Source organism: Dermacentor andersoni, chromosome 4, assembly GCF_023375885.2.
Source record: "Dermacentor andersoni chromosome 4, qqDerAnde1_hic_scaffold, whole genome shotgun sequence".
NCBI lineage: Eukaryota > Metazoa > Arthropoda > Arachnida > Ixodida > Ixodidae > Dermacentor > Dermacentor andersoni.
In genome coordinates this window covers 23773669-23791464 of record NC_092817.1, presented here as the reverse complement: position 1 = coordinate 23791464, position 17796 = coordinate 23773669, and the positions used below count along the sequence as shown (strand labels likewise).

Below are 17796 nucleotides of genomic sequence, written 5' to 3'. Positions count from 1 at the left end.
GTCGCACCATTCACTTCCACAAACTGTGTTCTTACTAAATATGATTGAATCCATTTGACAATGTTAATGTTAACGCCGAGACTAAGCAGTTTATCAAGAAGTTCTGGGTGTGGAACGCGGTCGAACACTGATGAGAAATCGAGGCAAACAGCATCTAACTGACCTTTCTCGTTGAGTACGCTTGAAAAATTGTGTATGGTTTCGGTGAGTTGGGTAACCGTTGACAATTTTCGCCTAAAACCATGTTGGTTAGGAAGAAGGATATTAGCATTTTCCAAGTAATTGAACAAGCTTTTTGATATTACATGCTCCATGATCTGCAGCATGTAGAGGTAATTGAAATGGGCCTATAATTTTCTATGCTGTGTCTTTTGCTGGATTTATAGATGGGGACAGCTCTAGCTGTCAGCCAGTCAGATGGCGATTTGTGCTGCTCTAGGGCCGCCTTAAAAATGATACAGAGATACTTAGATATCCATTCCGCATATCATTTTAAATATTCACTTGGGATGCCATCAGGACCGGCTGATTTTTTTGTGTCTATGTTAAGAAGTAGTGCATGTATGCCCTCTTCAGAGAAAACGATGTCTGGCATAGGCAACATACCCTCGGTGCGATTCTCAAGGTCAGTAGAAGATGACTCCAGTGGAGCGAACACAGAATGAAAATATAGGGAACCTCATGCCGGCGACAACAGCAGAAATTCTCCTGGAGTGCCAATATGATTGCTATCGTAATAAAATACGAAGGAAATAATGAAATTTGCCTGATGTAGGTAAACCATTACTCTATAAAAACATTGAAAGATGTGAATCTACCGTCGAACACTAAAATTATTCACACTGCAGGCATGCGCAAAGGTGGCCATTTCCCACCCAGTTTATTTGATTAATGGGAAGGGGGGCGAGCAGATCGAGTGCACAGTGGCTAGTTCCACTTCCTTTGATGGCTGCCTTTGCCCAGGCATAAAACGACGAGCGATAAGACGCGCCTGCCCCGTCCTTCTTCCACCAGTGACGTCCGTGCCCCCCTTCAGGCAAGAACATTTCTGGCTGAGCCACTGCTTTTGCCTTTTGTTGAACAAGGCATTGCACTATCAGTTGGGATTTGATCATTCAGCATGCATCAAAAGAATGTAGGCTTTTGCTTTAAATAGCTGAGGACAGAATGGGTAAGCGTTAGAACATTTACTGAGATTATCCGTGTTTGACTGCATGCGGAGTATATAACGTTCACTGGCTTGAAACCCACATTGCAAGATTTTTGGGGAGGTTGTCTTCATATTAATGCGATAGCATTAAGGGCCCCGTGTCCCAGAAAATGCGGTGTCAGCTCTCGGCGTTGCGTGTCCTGTGAGCAAAAATAGCCTTATATATTCTATACGGCACTAAAGTTCCTTTATCACTAAGGTTTCTCATACCTTGTCTTACATTCTTTACAAAGAATGACAGCCCACAAACAAATGCCATGAAACAAAACACCGACAGCACATGCCTTTTATGTTAAATCTTCTCAGACTGAAACATTAAAAGTGTGAAACAATAACAGAAAGTTGGTCCATGCAAAAGGCCTTGTTTCTACTAGAAAGCTCTCCTTCATGCATAGCTATCCCTGCCAGCGTTTCCCAGTAAATATTGCAGTTACATAAGGTGCAGTTGCCAGAAAGCGTGAAAAGCAATCACGGATCTTTTAGTGATGCTGCGTTTGCACTTAAAGGCGAAGCCTAAGTGTCCTCTAAATTTTTTTCCGAGAAGACGTAACATTTTAAGTATCTTTGTGCTATAAGGAGAGTTATGCAAAGAAATGTACACATTAACAACTGCGTGACAGTCAACATATTGTGGCTTTTCTTGTGCAAAAAGAGAAACCCATGAATATCAGTTCCTTGCACCAGCCACTATATTGGTGCATGGTCAAAATATGCTGTGGACGAAATGTGCATTCCATGGCAGCATAGCACATTACAATGTGGGATTGTGATAAGATTTTATTGGATAAATGATAAATGTTATATTTTATGGTGGCTTTTCATCTCTTGTTGAATATCTGCGAAACGTCCCAGGGGGGATAGCACGTGATAAAGAAAGTGGTTGCGAGATAAGGCACACGCCTATTCTTTACATATATTCATTAATCTGATAGCACAGCTTGAATCAAGCGTACCTCAGCATGGGTGCGACATGTTTCATGACATCTAATACTGCTCTCACACTAAATAATCTGGTAGAGTACCTTTAACCGCAAGTGCCTGAGTGAGTATGCTATAGGCTTCGTGACATCATTGTTTGCTGCTTTTGAGGTGTTTAGTGGCGCGTACATCTGTATGCAGTACCTGAAACGTACATGTATGCATATATGCTCTTGTACGCAAAAGAACCATGATTGAACCTTTTTTGCAGTTCAGCTTCTGAATGTTGTCAGACTGGAAAAGGACATCGGGCACGGGCACGTGACGACATTCATTTTCGTTTTACCTTTCTTCTGACGCCACTGCACTTCGTGTTCTTTTCTTTGCCGAAACACGTGTCACATTGTGCTCACTGTTGTCGCTCTATGCTCTCTCGCAGTGACCATGGTGCTGGGTGTGCCCACTGTAAAGCGAGAGGTGCAAAGCTACCTGATGTCCACGCTACATAACCTGATCAACAACATGAGCCCCGAGGAGAGAAGGATATCACTCATCGTCGTGTTTATCGCGGAGGTGCGTTTGTTGGCCATTGGCTAATTATTGAATCATCGGATATAACGAAGTAAATATCAAATTTGGTTGGACAAGTTTAATTGTGGAGTAATCTATAACGAAATCGAAAATGAGGGACACGACACGATTATAGCAAAGTAACTTTTCTTGAAGACAATGATTTCCTTTGCAAGTTACCGCTGCTTTTCCGTGTGTGATATCTCCTTCTAACTCTAGCCTTTTTCTTCGGCTGATCCTGAATATAGCGTAGTTTAAAAATATTAGCCTATCTCATAGGTAGTGAAGTTTTAAAGTCTGATGCTATTCCTACTCCCCCTTATGCCAGGGGTGACGCGATAAAGTGTCATGCGCAGTGACTTCGCCTTCAGCACGTGGAGAAACGCTACGCCGCACTCGTGCTGGGGAAATTTAAGTACGTTGGGCGGCATAGAAAGAGAGCGGTGTTCGCTCGCTCACTACTCGCCTTCACATTGACAAAGCCTGGACGTCTTGCTGACTGAAGTGCACGTTGAACAGTGGAAGAAATAACGTGCAGAAGGTGCCAGACGTTACTACGCATGCACTAAAAAAAAGAAAGTTTGAACCTAACCTCAATCAAAGTTTAAACATTGTCGCTCCAGCGCTGCTCTCGCAATAAATTATGCATTTTATACAACCCATTCCCACTCCCAATTCAGCCATGAATTCAGACTCTTTCAATGATTTCAGCTGCAGGTTGAATCGCTGTTGAAAATTTTTTGCACACGGCCCAAATATGCATTATGGCAATAAATATGTCACATACAGTCACCAATGGATTTTTCACTCATCGTTTTCGAAACCAGCGCCACATGTATAGAAAATATGGCGCTAAAATTCTTGGACATAACCTGCGCGTGCGGTGCCACAAACATGGCAGCAGTGAACGACGTTGCCGCCACGTAAATTCAGCGCTAAACCGCGACTTTGGTTGCCGGGGTGGTTGGGCCTAGCGGCCTAGGCCCACGACCACCGTCATGTCGAACTGTTGCGAAAATGCGCCTATGGCCGGCAAAGTGGCTGGCGACATGCCGTCGCGTGGAGCTTGTTGTCAATGTTTTGGTATCCGTAACATCATTGGCGACCGAGCATGATATCCCATGCACGGGCTAACTGATGCCCGTATCAGCGGAGTTTGGGTATGCATGTGGCCTGCTCTGTGCCCGAAAAATCGGACAGTGACTGCACTGAGTGATAGCAGCTTCAAATGGCACATTCGAGATGGATGTGCAGGTATTGGCCTGTGGCTTGGTTTAGCTTGGTTGAGCAGCAGCCGGCAAGTTAACGCTCTGATCCCATGCGATCACATCGACCACACAATCATGTATTAACGACGGTGCAAAACGCATATAATTTATTTTTTCCATGCCTGTTTGCACGGCAAGCCATCCACAGGCCATCAAAATTTGCCGAATACCTTTATTTGATCCATCAGAGGCAGCACACTTCTGCTTCTTTGGCAAAGACATGATCACTATTTCTTTTTTTGCCAATGCCAGTGTATATGCTTATAACGAATATCACTTATCCTGGAGGTATTTTGGTATTGGATGCGATTTCATTTTAACAAGGTTCATCTGTGCCTTCATTGGTCAAGCGTCTCTGAGGCAGGTTCTGTACTGCAGGATTGCATGTGTGCTTCATTTATATTTTTTGGTTATCCTGAACATGACCACATCGTTTTTAGATGTTTATGAAATGAGAGGAGGAGGAGCCACAGTATTTGCTTATTGACAAGCGTTGAAGTGGGGGATGTACCAAGATGATTTCTTTTTCTGAGTGCATCTAGGCACTTTGTTAAAACAATGCAAAAGGTCGTGGTGTAGTTGGCATTTCATGAGCAAACTTTTTTAGTGTGCAGAAAACATGGACAAAGAACGGATAAGACAAGCACAAGTGCTAAAAATTAAGGTTAAAACAACGTTCGAAATCTGCTAGGTTACAATACTTCTGTGAATATGCTAAATTTCTGTTTGGAAAAGCAGTGACAATAAATAAGATCAAATTTAGTTGACAGCCATTTTTTTAGCTGACAGCCAGGTACTTATTGAATAACTTAAAAAAAAATGCTGCACATTATACGGTATAAAGTACGCGGGAAGAGTTGTGTTAGGTTTGTTGACGTCTCCAGACATGTTTTTTGCATGACAAGGTTGTGACAGAAACCCTGTTGTCACTTTCTTGTTGCTCTCACTTGTATACTTTTCTTTCTTTCAGACTGACCTGAGTTACGTCATGAAGCAATCCAAAGAAATCAAAGAGGAGTAAGTATTTTTTTAAGTACTTCAAAATTTTTTTGCCACCTGTGGTTTTGCCTATTAGTGTGCAAGCTCTCACAGGCCAGAAGAATGCAACAAAATCTGTCCGAGTGGAGATTTATAGTGTGAACGTTAAATACAGGAATAAATGTTTCATTACAATGTGAGGTTAGCTTTAACTCTTTTAAATTGGGTATCAACCTCCTGCTGCCTTGGCAGCTTATTTCAAGTCTGTGGTTTTGTATCTTCTGTAGACATTTGGTTGTTGTTGCTGCGGTTTTACTCACTTGGCTGCGTTGTAGAAAATTTATAACCTGTAGCTATCTAAAACGGATTTGTATTCACCTTATCCTTTTAGAAAATCCTTAAATAGAATGATTCCTCGTAGCTGATGAACATTGCATGGCAGAAGACTTCAAGGGAAACCAAACAGCAATATTAGGTTAAGCTGTGTTAGTAAATTATGTTTGTGCTGTAGCAAAACAGCCACTCTTATCGTGAGGAATCTTGTAAAGTGAAAAAAGATGCAGAAACAAAAGACTGTGGTGACAACACTCTGAAATTCTTGCACAAACTCATCCTGACTTCAAGAATTTTGATGGCGTCTGCTCAGGCTTAGCTAAATGGTTACCAGTAATGAAAGTATTCATTGCTATTGAAAGGAACCAGTGACTCTACATAGCAAGTTTCAGCACTTTTCATTCCTAAAATGACCTAACTACAAGAAAATAGTTTGACGTTTGTGAAGTTGCACTAACTACCGGCTCTGAGGTTTTGGCATGAAATTAAAAAAAATTCAGTATTCATGTTTTTTTCTTGTAATAAAGAACCTTTTCTGCCAAGTGTCTGAAAATAGTTTTTTATGAATACATTGTCAGCCTAGAGGGATTTAATTTTGCTAGTATTACTGTTAATCTTGCTATTATTGTGCCCCCTATAATAGGCAAGAAGCTAGTAGTGTTGCCTAAGTCAGTCCCCTTCATATGCTAGAGGAAACAAAATAGAATGCTGCAGTTGCTGTTTGTGGTCCAGGGCTGGGCAGTATCAAAGATACATGTATCTTAGGTACTATCTTAGATGCTCTTTGGGTAGCTTGTATCTGTATCATGATACGTCTGGCAAGACATGTGTCAGTATCTGCATTTCCGATATTTGAAATAATGCATCGGATATCTTAAGGTACGAGATACTGCTATCATAACATCACTGTGCAAAACTTTTGAACATAGGCTGAGCTCTGCTTCTCAAGCTGATACTGCTGCGACTAAGCCACCTGAAGAAAACTAAAGGCGGCGACATTCTTTTATCTTTCTGCCAGAGCCCTTCTGCGAGGGCAGGTGGTGATGTCTGCACATACCTATTAGTGGAGCAGAGTGGCGTGGTGGCGCTCACACTGTCTCGACAAAAACAAGCGTGTGCATATCTGTGTGCAGCCAACCTATTGCTTTCTTGATTTTTCGTTTTAGTTGCGTCGTGCCATGACACTTGCTCATAGCCACCAAACCGTGCTGCCTACGCCAATATGTGCGGCATCTTTCGCATACATTTGGTGAAGCTATAGTGTCATTATGCAAGTTTCTCTTGCATAGTGGTAGTGCTTTGTTACAAAGTCTGAAGAATGCAAGGATGGCATTGCCTTGTGTCTAGTGGCTTTCACACATCAAGGACTTGAAGGATCTCATGGATGTAAGTTTGACTTATGAACCAATGTGTGGATTGCACTGCTTCTGGGAGACTTGTGCATAAGGCAGCTATTTTGTGTATGTGATTGTTGCTCGCAAGCACTAAAAGCAATTTTTAGGACTAGGTTACATGCATGAACAGTAATATGTTTACAGACAAGGTAAAACTGCACAGCGGTATTTGCGCCGTCATGCAGATGCTTCTTGTTGACGTTCTTGTAATTAAATGGTGACCCACTAGCTGGTCAGCAAGCAGAGCAGTGACTCCCATCAATTACAAAAGTGACAAGCAAAAACTGTTGACAGCGCAGCGTATAAAAAGCTCTCATGTTAAGAAGCTAAAGCAATGCCAATAAATTGTTTCAGAATGAAAATATTATACATTAAACAAGAACAACAAAAAATTTGATGCTAACAGACATTTCATTCAAATGAAACAAGGTTGGTCGGAGTCAAGAAATTTCCAAACAAATATTTCTGTTCATGCGTGTTTGCTGCTATATTATATGGATCAATAATAAGAAATGTGCCAATGTATCAATGTCTCTTAAGATACAAATGGAAAGTATCGTATCGGATATAACAATTGCGGTAGTATCTCGTATCTGTATCTCAAGTACTTGTTGCCCGAGTATCTTGCATCATATCATTATACAATTGCAAAATATCTTTTTTGCCCAGCCCTGTTGTGGCCCATGGTCATGAAGTTTGGGAAAAGGAAAAAAAACATTTTGAAAGAACTCGGGGCAGTGGCTGCTTGAAACTAGCACAGCACTAACAAATTAATGCTTCAGCTAACAAACAAATCTATATATTCATCGGGAACAAAAAAAATTTTTTTAGAAGTGTGCTATGGACACAAGATGAGCAAAGGAACAAGTACAACTGAATTTTATTGTAACATTTACACAATACTATATATATATATATGTATGCACACAGACAGAAAAGATCAAGATAACAATCTGCTATGATAAGTAGTCTTATCCTCAGGTAGTCTTCACTTCAGTTGTCTTATCTTCATGTTGTTCCACATCCCTCGTGTGTCATGTAAACAGGTTAAGCGAGCATGTTGAGAGTGGGCTTCTGGAGATCATTTCTCCACCGTCGTCCTACTACCCAGACATGGACCGCCTCCCGGAGACGCTGGGGGACCCACTCACCCGCGTGAAGTGAGTGAACAGAACTCGCATATATTATACTCGTGGTGACTTGTCTTTCCTATAAGGGCATGCAAATATTTTAAATTTGAATACTCTGAATAATTGGGCTGCAGGAGAGCTGTTGTTGCTGTGCAGAGGCACCATAGGCTGCGAAAGCACGAGGCAGAGAAATGCAGCTGAATAACTTGTGTTTCAATTGAACAGCTAAACTTCCCATTCGAATCAAATAAGAATATTCTAGAAAAATCGCTTCTGGATATCAAATATTTTCGTATGAATAATAAATTCTATAATACATATTTTCTGATGAATAACAGTCATTCAATGAGAATGTCTGACTTTTAGGCAGTCTATGAATTTGTTGTTTCGATCTGTATAAACTTCTTTATTATTTGGCGAGTCTAATACTGTTCGCATATATCCTTTAAAAGATATGCATTGTACTAGTATCACACTTTTCATCTTCAACTAAGACAACACTCATGGGCACTTGTTGACATGCTGTTCCCTTCATTCATTACTGTCAATGCCATTGTGCACTGGCTAACTGAGAGGAGTTGCTTATTATTCATAAATGCCTGAGTTAAGCAGACATTTAGCTGTAAACAGCGTTACATGCATGTATATCAAATATTCTTGATAACATTATCTTTCTTTAACATGAAAGTATTTTCTACCGGGCTCCTGTGAAAATCGCTCCCACGTACATACATCACGCAAGCATCATTATGCAAATCTGTGAGATGGCAATACATTGCTGTTTTGTGGTTAAGAAAAAAGTATGCATAGAAAGTTTGCTTTATTAAAGGAATTGCGCTTTTGATGATGCATAGCTGTTGCAGGGAGGATATTTAGGCATTACTTATTTTTATGACTGAGCAATTGGGTAGAAAACAAGGCCGGCAGCCTGGACACCTTTCAGGGCAGTAAAGGTGGTAGTGCTTGGAAGTGTCTTGTGGTCTAACTCAGTTGACATCTATGGGCGAGGAGGTTCCTAGCACTTTTTCTAAGATGACTCCCAGCAACTGTCATCACTCGGTGGAGCCGTGGTAGCTCATGCCATTTTTGTGCGTCTGGTCACCTTGAAGTGTGCATGGCCACGCATGTACAATGCTGCCAGAGCTCTAACGATGCAGTTTCACCACATACACGCTTACTATGGCATCGGATATACCTATGATGCCTGGTAGCTTCCGACGAAGCTGTTTATGCTGCACAGTAGTACAGGCCTCGCATGCTTACTATCGCTGTCATTGCTTCACCCTTTGAGTGAAAGTAATTAATAAAGGACTTCGCACATTTATGGACTTGTATTTATGAATGTGCAAGAAAGCTGCCACTGCTTCTAGTATGCACATTTCACTTTCAGAAGGGTCAGCCAAGTATTTTTTATCGAATAGACTCTACACAACCTTTTCTAACTTTTTCTAGAAAGGAAGAAATATTTGATATCCAGAAGTGATCTTTTTGCAATGTTTTCATTCGATGTGACTGGGAAGCTTTATTGTTCGAAGACTCCTACTGTTCAGAAATCCGTGCATTGTATTCACAAAGGAGCGACAAGTGCAGCTCCTAACTCGTGATATCAGCGGCTGCATTTCGAATGCCAAATCACATTTAACATATTGATTATACTAGTAAAATGTAACTCAAAGAAATTGAGTACAAGGTAGAACATGGGCAGTACTGCGAGTATTTTTGCGATCTTTTGTCTTAAAGGCTAGAGGTGAAACTACCTTAGAAATCAAGTGGGAACGACGAGACTGAAAATATTGCCAACTTACCTTTGTAAAAAAAGAAGCTTGTCTAGAGGCTTAAGTCTGTTCTAGCTGTAACGGACGGTGCTGTACGATTACACCTCAATCTTACAGAAAGGAGAAAGGTTGCTGAGCTTTGGTGGATTTAATAGTGTGCCCAGTTAAGAGTACCTTTGTCTTATGTTCTCATTTGCTATGGAATTGGAATGAATTTATTGATTGAATTATGTGTCTAAAAAAATGTGCATTAATGTTTCATCTCAATGCCCATTCATGGCAGAACACCTTGGTATTTTAATAGTTGGTTGAGAATAGTGTTGAAATTGAGAACGTATATTTTGCTCCTCAGACTGCTGTCTCTTTAATCGGAGTGAGTTCTTTCTATAGGAAATTTCACACCATTGAGGTTTCTGAATTCAAGGTAGTGTGTGACTTAGGAACACAATTCTTCTTGAGAATGATCTGTCCTTGCATGAATATGCAGATGGAGAACGAAACAGACGTTGGACTTTGCATACCTTATGATGTACGCACAAAACAGGGGGACATTCTATTTGCAGGTGAGTACACGTGAGTTTATTAGTAAACGACCTCTGCTTGTGTTTTTGTTGCTATTTGTTACAAAACTAAATTGCATATTTGCAGATGATAGATGCAACTGTAAGAAATAATGGCGTAGAATCGTAGAAAGATACTGTGTACTTTTTGGCTGCCATAAACCCATTAGTAAATATCGCGTGCCATTCAAAGTGGATTAAGTTTTTTCTGCCACGAACTTCTAGCTAAAGGAGTACTGGTTGCTTTTAGAAACATCATGTCAATTTATTTGAAACGCATCATCAATCGTGTCTTGCACAAAATGACCTCCGGTTGTTCTTTAACTAAGTGTCCCTGTTTAGGGGACGAGGTGCTGATTTTAGTGCTCATCAGTTACATTCCTGTCAGTGACTGCTTTTTCTTGGTGGTCTTATTAGAAATCTTTCGTGGTGTTATTAGAAAGTGATGCAAAGAGGCAGAGCTGCTGCTGCTGCCTGTTACATCTATTGCAGTCCTATTGGCGTTATCTTCAACTAGGAGCCGAAAATAGCTAGCAACCACATGCTGTGGTACTTCTGCCAAGTTAGCTAGTCTAGTGAAGAAAAATCACAGCAGGAGAATGCATAAACTGTGTCAACTCACACTTCCTAACTTCATTTTACTTCTTGGGGTGCCTCTGAGGCCTGAAATCTTGCCTTCACACTTCTTTTGCTACATGCAGCTTCTGCTGGATGTGAGTAGCACTAGTGTGCAGTTGCGAGCGGCTGACACATGAACATTGTTATGCTTCTGCTACGGCCCTTGTAAGAATGGCTGAACTGCCTTCCAACGTGATACACTGAAATCCACTGTAATGGAGCTGCCACTTTTAAAATGGCAGCAACTTGCGTGCATCTACAAGTTTGTAGCGTGGCTGAGCCACAAATGCATGTATGAAAAGCTCCGGAAGAGGTGGCTAACCTGAATTCAAAGCACTTTATTGTTTTGGTTTCATTTCAGAGAGGTTTTTCGGTTTCATTTCATAACATTTCAGTTCCCTTATGATTCACAATTTTTTAAAGTTTCCATTTCAGTTTCAGTGAAAGCATTTATGCTTTCACTGTAGCCTCCTCCTCCGCTTTCCTTCTTGCGCTCTCTTCACTACTGCCACGTTTTATCCCCCGCTGCACTCCGCATTCGCTCCTTCATCTTTTGCTGTACTTGTTTACTCGTGTGCGAGGGCTGCCGAGGCATGCTAACGCTCAACACAGGAATGGATGCCTAAGAGCTGCACTCTAAAATCGTACTGATTGCAGCAATGGTGGGATAAGTGCGATCGGGATTTCCATCACGTGCAATGAAAATTGTGCTTCCAATGCAATGGAAATTGTGTCATGTAAAAGAAGCTTTAAATTTACGTGCTGCTCACTTCTCACTGCATGCTCAGCCTTAATGCATAAAACAAAATTTTGCTTCACATGATTTCCTGGTTTATGCAAAACTGTTTCACCACACCATAATTGCCGAGTCATAAGCATATTGATTTTCGTTGGCAATATTTTCTATCAGTGTCAAAATTTTCCAGGATTTATTTTCATGTCAATTTACACTGTAGCATAGTTATAGATTTGCACTTTCTTCTCCTCCCCTATAGCTAGAGGATGACATCCTCACCAAGCCCGGATATATCACAAAAATGAGGGATGCCGCATACAATCACGTGGCCAACAAAAGGCATTGGATTATCCTCGACTTCTGCCAGCTAGGCTTTATCGGTGAGTTGAGCAACACTTGATTGGACAGCAACAACCTAAAAAGATTCTGCTTCACTCAGTCTGTCTACTTTCACAGTAATATACAAGGCAGGCATAGTTTTGTCTTGTGATATTGGCATAAATATTTTCTGTTTCTTAACAGTTCAGTTGGGACACAGTACTAACACACTTGTGTATCATGACGTTAATGTCAGATTGGCTATCTTTAGTGAACTTCGAATTTGGTTTTACATTGAAACATTTAAACATAAGCAGGGACTTGTCAAATGGTAGACACTAAAGAATTATTAGCTTTACCAAAAAGTGCTATAATGTTGTTTTTTGTTATCAATCTGCTGTACTCCATCCTTGTGCTGCTTGTGTTATGAGCCAGTTTTACTGTACTCAAACTGTGCCAATTTCATCAGATTGTCATGTAAGCCATGAAGCTGTTGCATGCGCCTATGCCTGCTTTGTGCTGTAATTTTATGTCAGAGAAGCAACAGAAGGGTAGTTAAATTTATTACTGAATGCTGAGAACTTCCACTTCATCAGAAGCTGTTACTAATTTTGTTTGCCAGAAATATGTGACCGTTAAAAATGAATCCAGACTGATATCTGCTTTTTCACAAAACATTGTGCCTGACACAGTGTCCAAACTGATGTGCCTAGGCAATGATTGCATGTAATGTGTGGTTAAACCTCAGAGTAGTCTCTTTAGTTCACATTAGACATTTGCGTAGGCTATGGCAACTGATGTGTGGTTCTTTACAGTGACATAGTTCAGAATATAGATTCTCTGATACAAAACTATATTGTTCTGCAGGGAAACTGTTCAAGTGTGTGGACCTGTCCAAGTTTGTGGCCTTCTTTCTCATATTTTACAATGACAAGCCTGTTGACTGGCTTCTAGACAACATGGTTTCCACTATGATTTGCCGGAACGATCAAGACCATGTGAGTCCATACTCTTCAGTTCTAAAGATAATCAACTGTTTGCAGTTGGGTTGAAACTGCCATACCGCATTCATTCATCATTTGATTGCTGTGCAGATATGTTATGTTGTCAAATGTGGACTAACAGCTGCTATTCACTGGGGTCTAAGTTGTCAAAACTGTAAAGCTTCACCAGTTTATGGCTACTTCAATGATTACTATAGTTTTATTCACTGGGAACCCCAATTTCATGAGCTGTGACCAGCTGCAGCCTTGCTGCACATGCTATTTCTTGTGCTGTTGCTTCTTTGAATGCAATGTGGATTCTGACCTGCATCTCATGTTTTACACCGTACTCAAACTGCCACATTTGCAGCCTAGCTGTTATGTTGAATTAGTGGTTATGATGGCATTCTGCTGCCGAGCAAAAGGTTGCAGGTTCAATTCTCAGCTGCAGCGGCTGCATATCGATAGGGGCAGTATGCAGAGAAAGCTTTTGTATCAGCCATTGGTTGCACATTAAGGAACCCCATCTGTTTGAAATTAATCCGTACACATCCACTATGATGCCTCTCATATACCTTGGGTCGCTTTGGGATATTAATCCCATTGAATGAATGAATGAATGAATGAATCGATTGATAATTGATCAATCAATCAATCAAATTTCAACTTGAGCAGTCCTGCCCTTACTACCACAAGGTATAAGCAAGCTTAGCAGTTGCTGTCCTAGCTTCTCAAATGCATGGACTGGCCACCAGTGGTGCCTATTTGTTTTATCCATCAATCCAGGTAGGTTTGTGTGCTCCCCTGGTTCTCTCTGGGTCACATTTCTTCATAGCAAAGCACTCTTTCTTGTTCTGGCATCAGTACACGAATTCAACTGGAACTTCAAGAGTGTGTTGTCACTTTCATATGTTGTGAACTTTTTCTGGCTTTAGCAGCTTACGGATGTGTCAGCAAGAAACTTTATGCTTTTTTTTATGTTGGATGCATCTTTAACCAATGGTGCTAATTGTAATTTTAAACTACCGTAAGTATGACATTAGTGGTGCTAATGCTGAAATTACCCTCAGTCCTTGATGAGCTTAAGAACATTCTCAGCGGAAATTAAACATTAGCCCATCATATTTGCCGACTCTTACACTGATCAAGCGTGGGGTATATTTGTTTTTCATAGGCAAGTCTAAAACTTGCAGACTTTTAGTTTTCACTTGATGGTTGTGGTAGCTGTTGCAGATTCCCAACATAAGTTCACCATTAGTCAAAATATTGTATTGGAAAGCCTATTATCAGAGATTGCTACCACAGTTGTAGATGCAAGACGATTCTTCATGTGTGGACTTTTGTGCTGCAGTCACTTGATTTGGAAGTGCAACGTATATGAGACAGCAAATTTTATTCAAGCTTTCAGTGTTTCTGTTGAGTTTTTTGGACAATGATGTTTATTATACTTATTTTGTCAACAGAAACAGTGCCGGAAGAGGGTAGATACCATATGGATCCATTATAAGCCATCGCTATTCCAGCATGTGGGCATGCATTCATCCTTGAAAGGCAAAGTGCAGAAATTGAAGGTAATGCTCTTTGGCCATAAGAGTAGCGCTGCTTTGTTTATGACTTCATCATTGCTCGTAAGCGGCTGTTTTACAGCTACAGGCAGAAACAGATTATACAGATCGCAAGACAAGGAGCTGCAATGAGCAGGAAGCACAGCTTTTGTCAGAAATGTGCTCTACACTTGGTATATGATTAAAGCCGCAGTTCAATTTGCATGGTGTGCCTTACCACCTTCCTAATGTGCCAATTATCAAGAAAAGCTTGATATAAGAGAGAGTGCTCATAGAACTGAGCAAGGTCTGTGAAGTACGCTATCTTACTTTGTGTGGGCAGATATGCGAGTAGAAGTGCTAGTGCCCCTTTACTGGATTTAATTATGCAATGTGCATGAAAAACTGACCCTGGTAGACTGCTTAGAAGCGTACAAAAATATATAGGTAAATATGAGTCAACAAAAACTAAATGGGGGGGGGGCAATCTTCTTCTTTTAGTAATAGAAATAAAAGTAGACAAGCTTTATTTACAAGATTAATTTCTATCCATTTGACTTAGACAGTGCTACTCAGTTGTCAGAAATGGACTCAAGATACTGTAGGACCATACTGCACTTGTTTTAGCAAGCTTTCTAATTGAACAGTACACATCTTGTGCTTGACACAGAAACATTCTATGTTGGATTTCGGTGAAGCATGCAGTGTTCACCTCACTAGACTCTGTCATGACCTAACTTAGTCGACAGGGAAGCCTGTGGGGCCAATTTACACTAGGAAAAGAAGAGCCCTCTGCACTGTAATGTAGGTCACACGAAGTTCACTTTTACATAGTAATCACACATTAACCCCTTAACTGTCGATCACGACATAACTTGTCATCACAACAAACATTCTCTGGTGCTGATGAGTTAACTCGTGAACTTTCTACAACTTTTGCTCTTGTGTATAGTGCAGTTTTTTGTAATTCTGACAATTTAGTGATATACAATTACTTTTGCAAATTTTTTCAACAAGAAAAGTAAAAAAGCATATCTTTTAGAAATAATTGACACAAATATGCACGTCTAAAAAAAATTCCACACTTAAAGATTATTTTGAAATTTGTCATGGTAGTTAAGAAGTTAATCAGTGCAGAAGTACCGATTTGCATTACTAATATATATTGTAGAGAAACCTGTGTAGGAATGTTAAAATGCAATTTTGTGCTTACTGCTTTACTTTTTGGCCCACATCATTCAACAAAACACTTGGCTTCATTGTTTGCCTGGTTTGTGTAAACATTTAGCCGACAGGTGGCAAAGCCAGTCCCTATTTCTGCAGCAGCGCATCGTTGATGGTGAGGCACGTATAAGCAGTAGCTTGTATATTTTTCTGCATAAGCCAGGCAAGCAATTATGCTGAGTGTTTTAATGAATAATGCAGACTAATAAATTGGGTCTTGCTGTAAAATTTTAGCAATAATGAAGAAGAAATAAGTAAGAGCTAAATCTTTTAATGGTGTTAGAATAATAATGCAGGTCGTACGTGCATGGAAGTAATAGGATGCATAATATAATTGAGGGACTGACTTTCCAAGTTCTCAAAGCATTACTGCAATTACAGTGTGACCTGACAACAGTTATCAGAAAGACAGAAACAACACCAATAAGGCAGGTGACCAAAGGTGTTGATCAACTTCCTCCATTGTATCTGCTTAGTTGATCCTTACTGATAATAAGCAGCGTCGCCTGTTAAAAAGCTGGCAGTTTGCCAGTCATGAATTGCACCACATTTTGCATCATAGATTAATGAGTATTATTTATAAAATATATTGTGAATATGCACTGCAGTCAAGCCAGGTAACAACAAGTGGAGTTGTCCTTTTCAAGGCCTTAAAAAAAGAAAGTCTTCGTTTTCAAAACCTTGTTGAAATGTTGGCTACTGCTTTCACCTTGTTCTCATTTTGCTCATAGTCTTGAATTTCCACTCCTGCATTCCCCGTGTTTTCTCTGAATAAGCTTATGTTTCAAGCTCTTTGTTGTAGCATTTTCTCAGTATTGGGAATTTGGTGATGAGGTTTCTTGGACATATGGTTGTGATAGTTTCTCTCCTTCTAACTTTTCGGAGCATCTGGTGTTATTGTGCATGTGTTTGTGCTTCGAGCTGTCACATTTGTCCCCACACCCACCGATTTTATTTTGTCAATGGCATTATCATTACTATAGCTGAGCCACCACCTCAAGGCACCTCTTCTTTTCCCTGTGTGATCAGGCCTGGATGCTATTTTCTTGGAGCTCAGAGGAGCAGAAAGGAGGTGCAACAGTTTTTACGGGCGGGAGTCTCCTACATTTTATACTTGTTACTCACTGCGGATGCCACTGCAGAAACTCCTTAGACATAATGATCTGTTGTGTGCATATGCTTGACATCATGTAAATACAGTCGAGCCTTGTTATAACAAAGTTGCGAATACTAATACAAAAGTGTCTTTGTTATTGCCAATATTCTTTGTAAGCATGTATTCATTATGTGCTGATATTGGCTAGACACATGTTAAATTTACTTAGTTATGTTTGATGATTTGTTATATCCCTGTTTGAAATGTTGTGACCCTCGTCCTTGCTTACTAACCCACAGGTTTACTCATGTTTGAAATTTTGCACACAGGTGGCATTTCACGGGAAGTGCAGTTTAATACCATGTTCATGCACACTGCTACTTTGTGCTGTCCAGAATAAATCGGAATTGCAGTAATGTAGAAAATTGGGCTTATTGGAATGAGTGCATACTTCAAACCAGCGTGAGAAATGACAGCAACTCAGAGAAGGATAGAGCTCATCCTGTGTCCTTATCATTTTGCTGCCATAGTTTTCTGCACTGAATTCAAAGATGAATAACTCGTAAGTACACATTATCTGCAGCAACAATAAGAAAAAATGTAGATTCTTGCAGGAATAGGGCAGCAGTGCCATCTCTCAATGCAACAATGAAACAGCACATGCCATAAGTTGCCTTTACAATGACGGACTGCAGTACCACTCTGTTGCAATGAAATCGTTGTTTTTGTCTGTTGTCACAGCAGACAACACATATTTTCGATTTATTCCGTATGAAACAAGTGAGTTATGCTTTTCAATTTGGTAATAAATTGCAAGCACTGTGAAATGCTACAACTTTGCCAAGCATGAGCACGAAGGTGTTTGCAACTTTCCTGAAATTTCATGCAGATCTGCCGCTACAAACAAAACACACGTTCACAAGAATACGAAGACTTCATATGTGATCAACAGTGATCAAACAAGAGATGTTTCAGGCGCTAGCAAGTCTCCTTGTCAAAACACTGGCCCTAGCATGAGGCATGCTTTGCTTGACGACTGTATATCTTTTGCTGTTATTTATACAACATTCGGTATAGTATTGTCAAATACTCGGAAAAAGTTTAAACGATGCATTGTTTGAGCTTTGAGTGCTAGATGCAG

General features: G+C 40.3%; 1 protein-coding gene across 2 annotated transcripts in view; it reads left to right on the top strand.

Moving 5' to 3' along the window:
• The window catches only part of LOC126535861 (alpha-1,3-mannosyl-glycoprotein 4-beta-N-acetylglucosaminyltransferase B-like), a 162223-nt gene that overhangs the window by 129933 nt on the left and 14494 nt on the right, over positions 1–17796 (top strand). For both annotated transcript variants that reach the window (XM_050182705.2, XM_055073507.2), the window contains exons 3-9: positions 2568–2701; positions 4937–4983; positions 7718–7831; positions 10064–10139; positions 11750–11870; positions 12676–12806; positions 14255–14362. In XM_050182705.2, coding sequence (XP_050038662.1) covers positions 2568–2701; positions 4937–4983; positions 7718–7831; positions 10064–10139; positions 11750–11870; positions 12676–12806; positions 14255–14362 — 731 coding nt within the window. The remainder of the gene's footprint in view (positions 1–2567; positions 2702–4936; positions 4984–7717; positions 7832–10063; positions 10140–11749; positions 11871–12675; positions 12807–14254; positions 14363–17796) is intronic.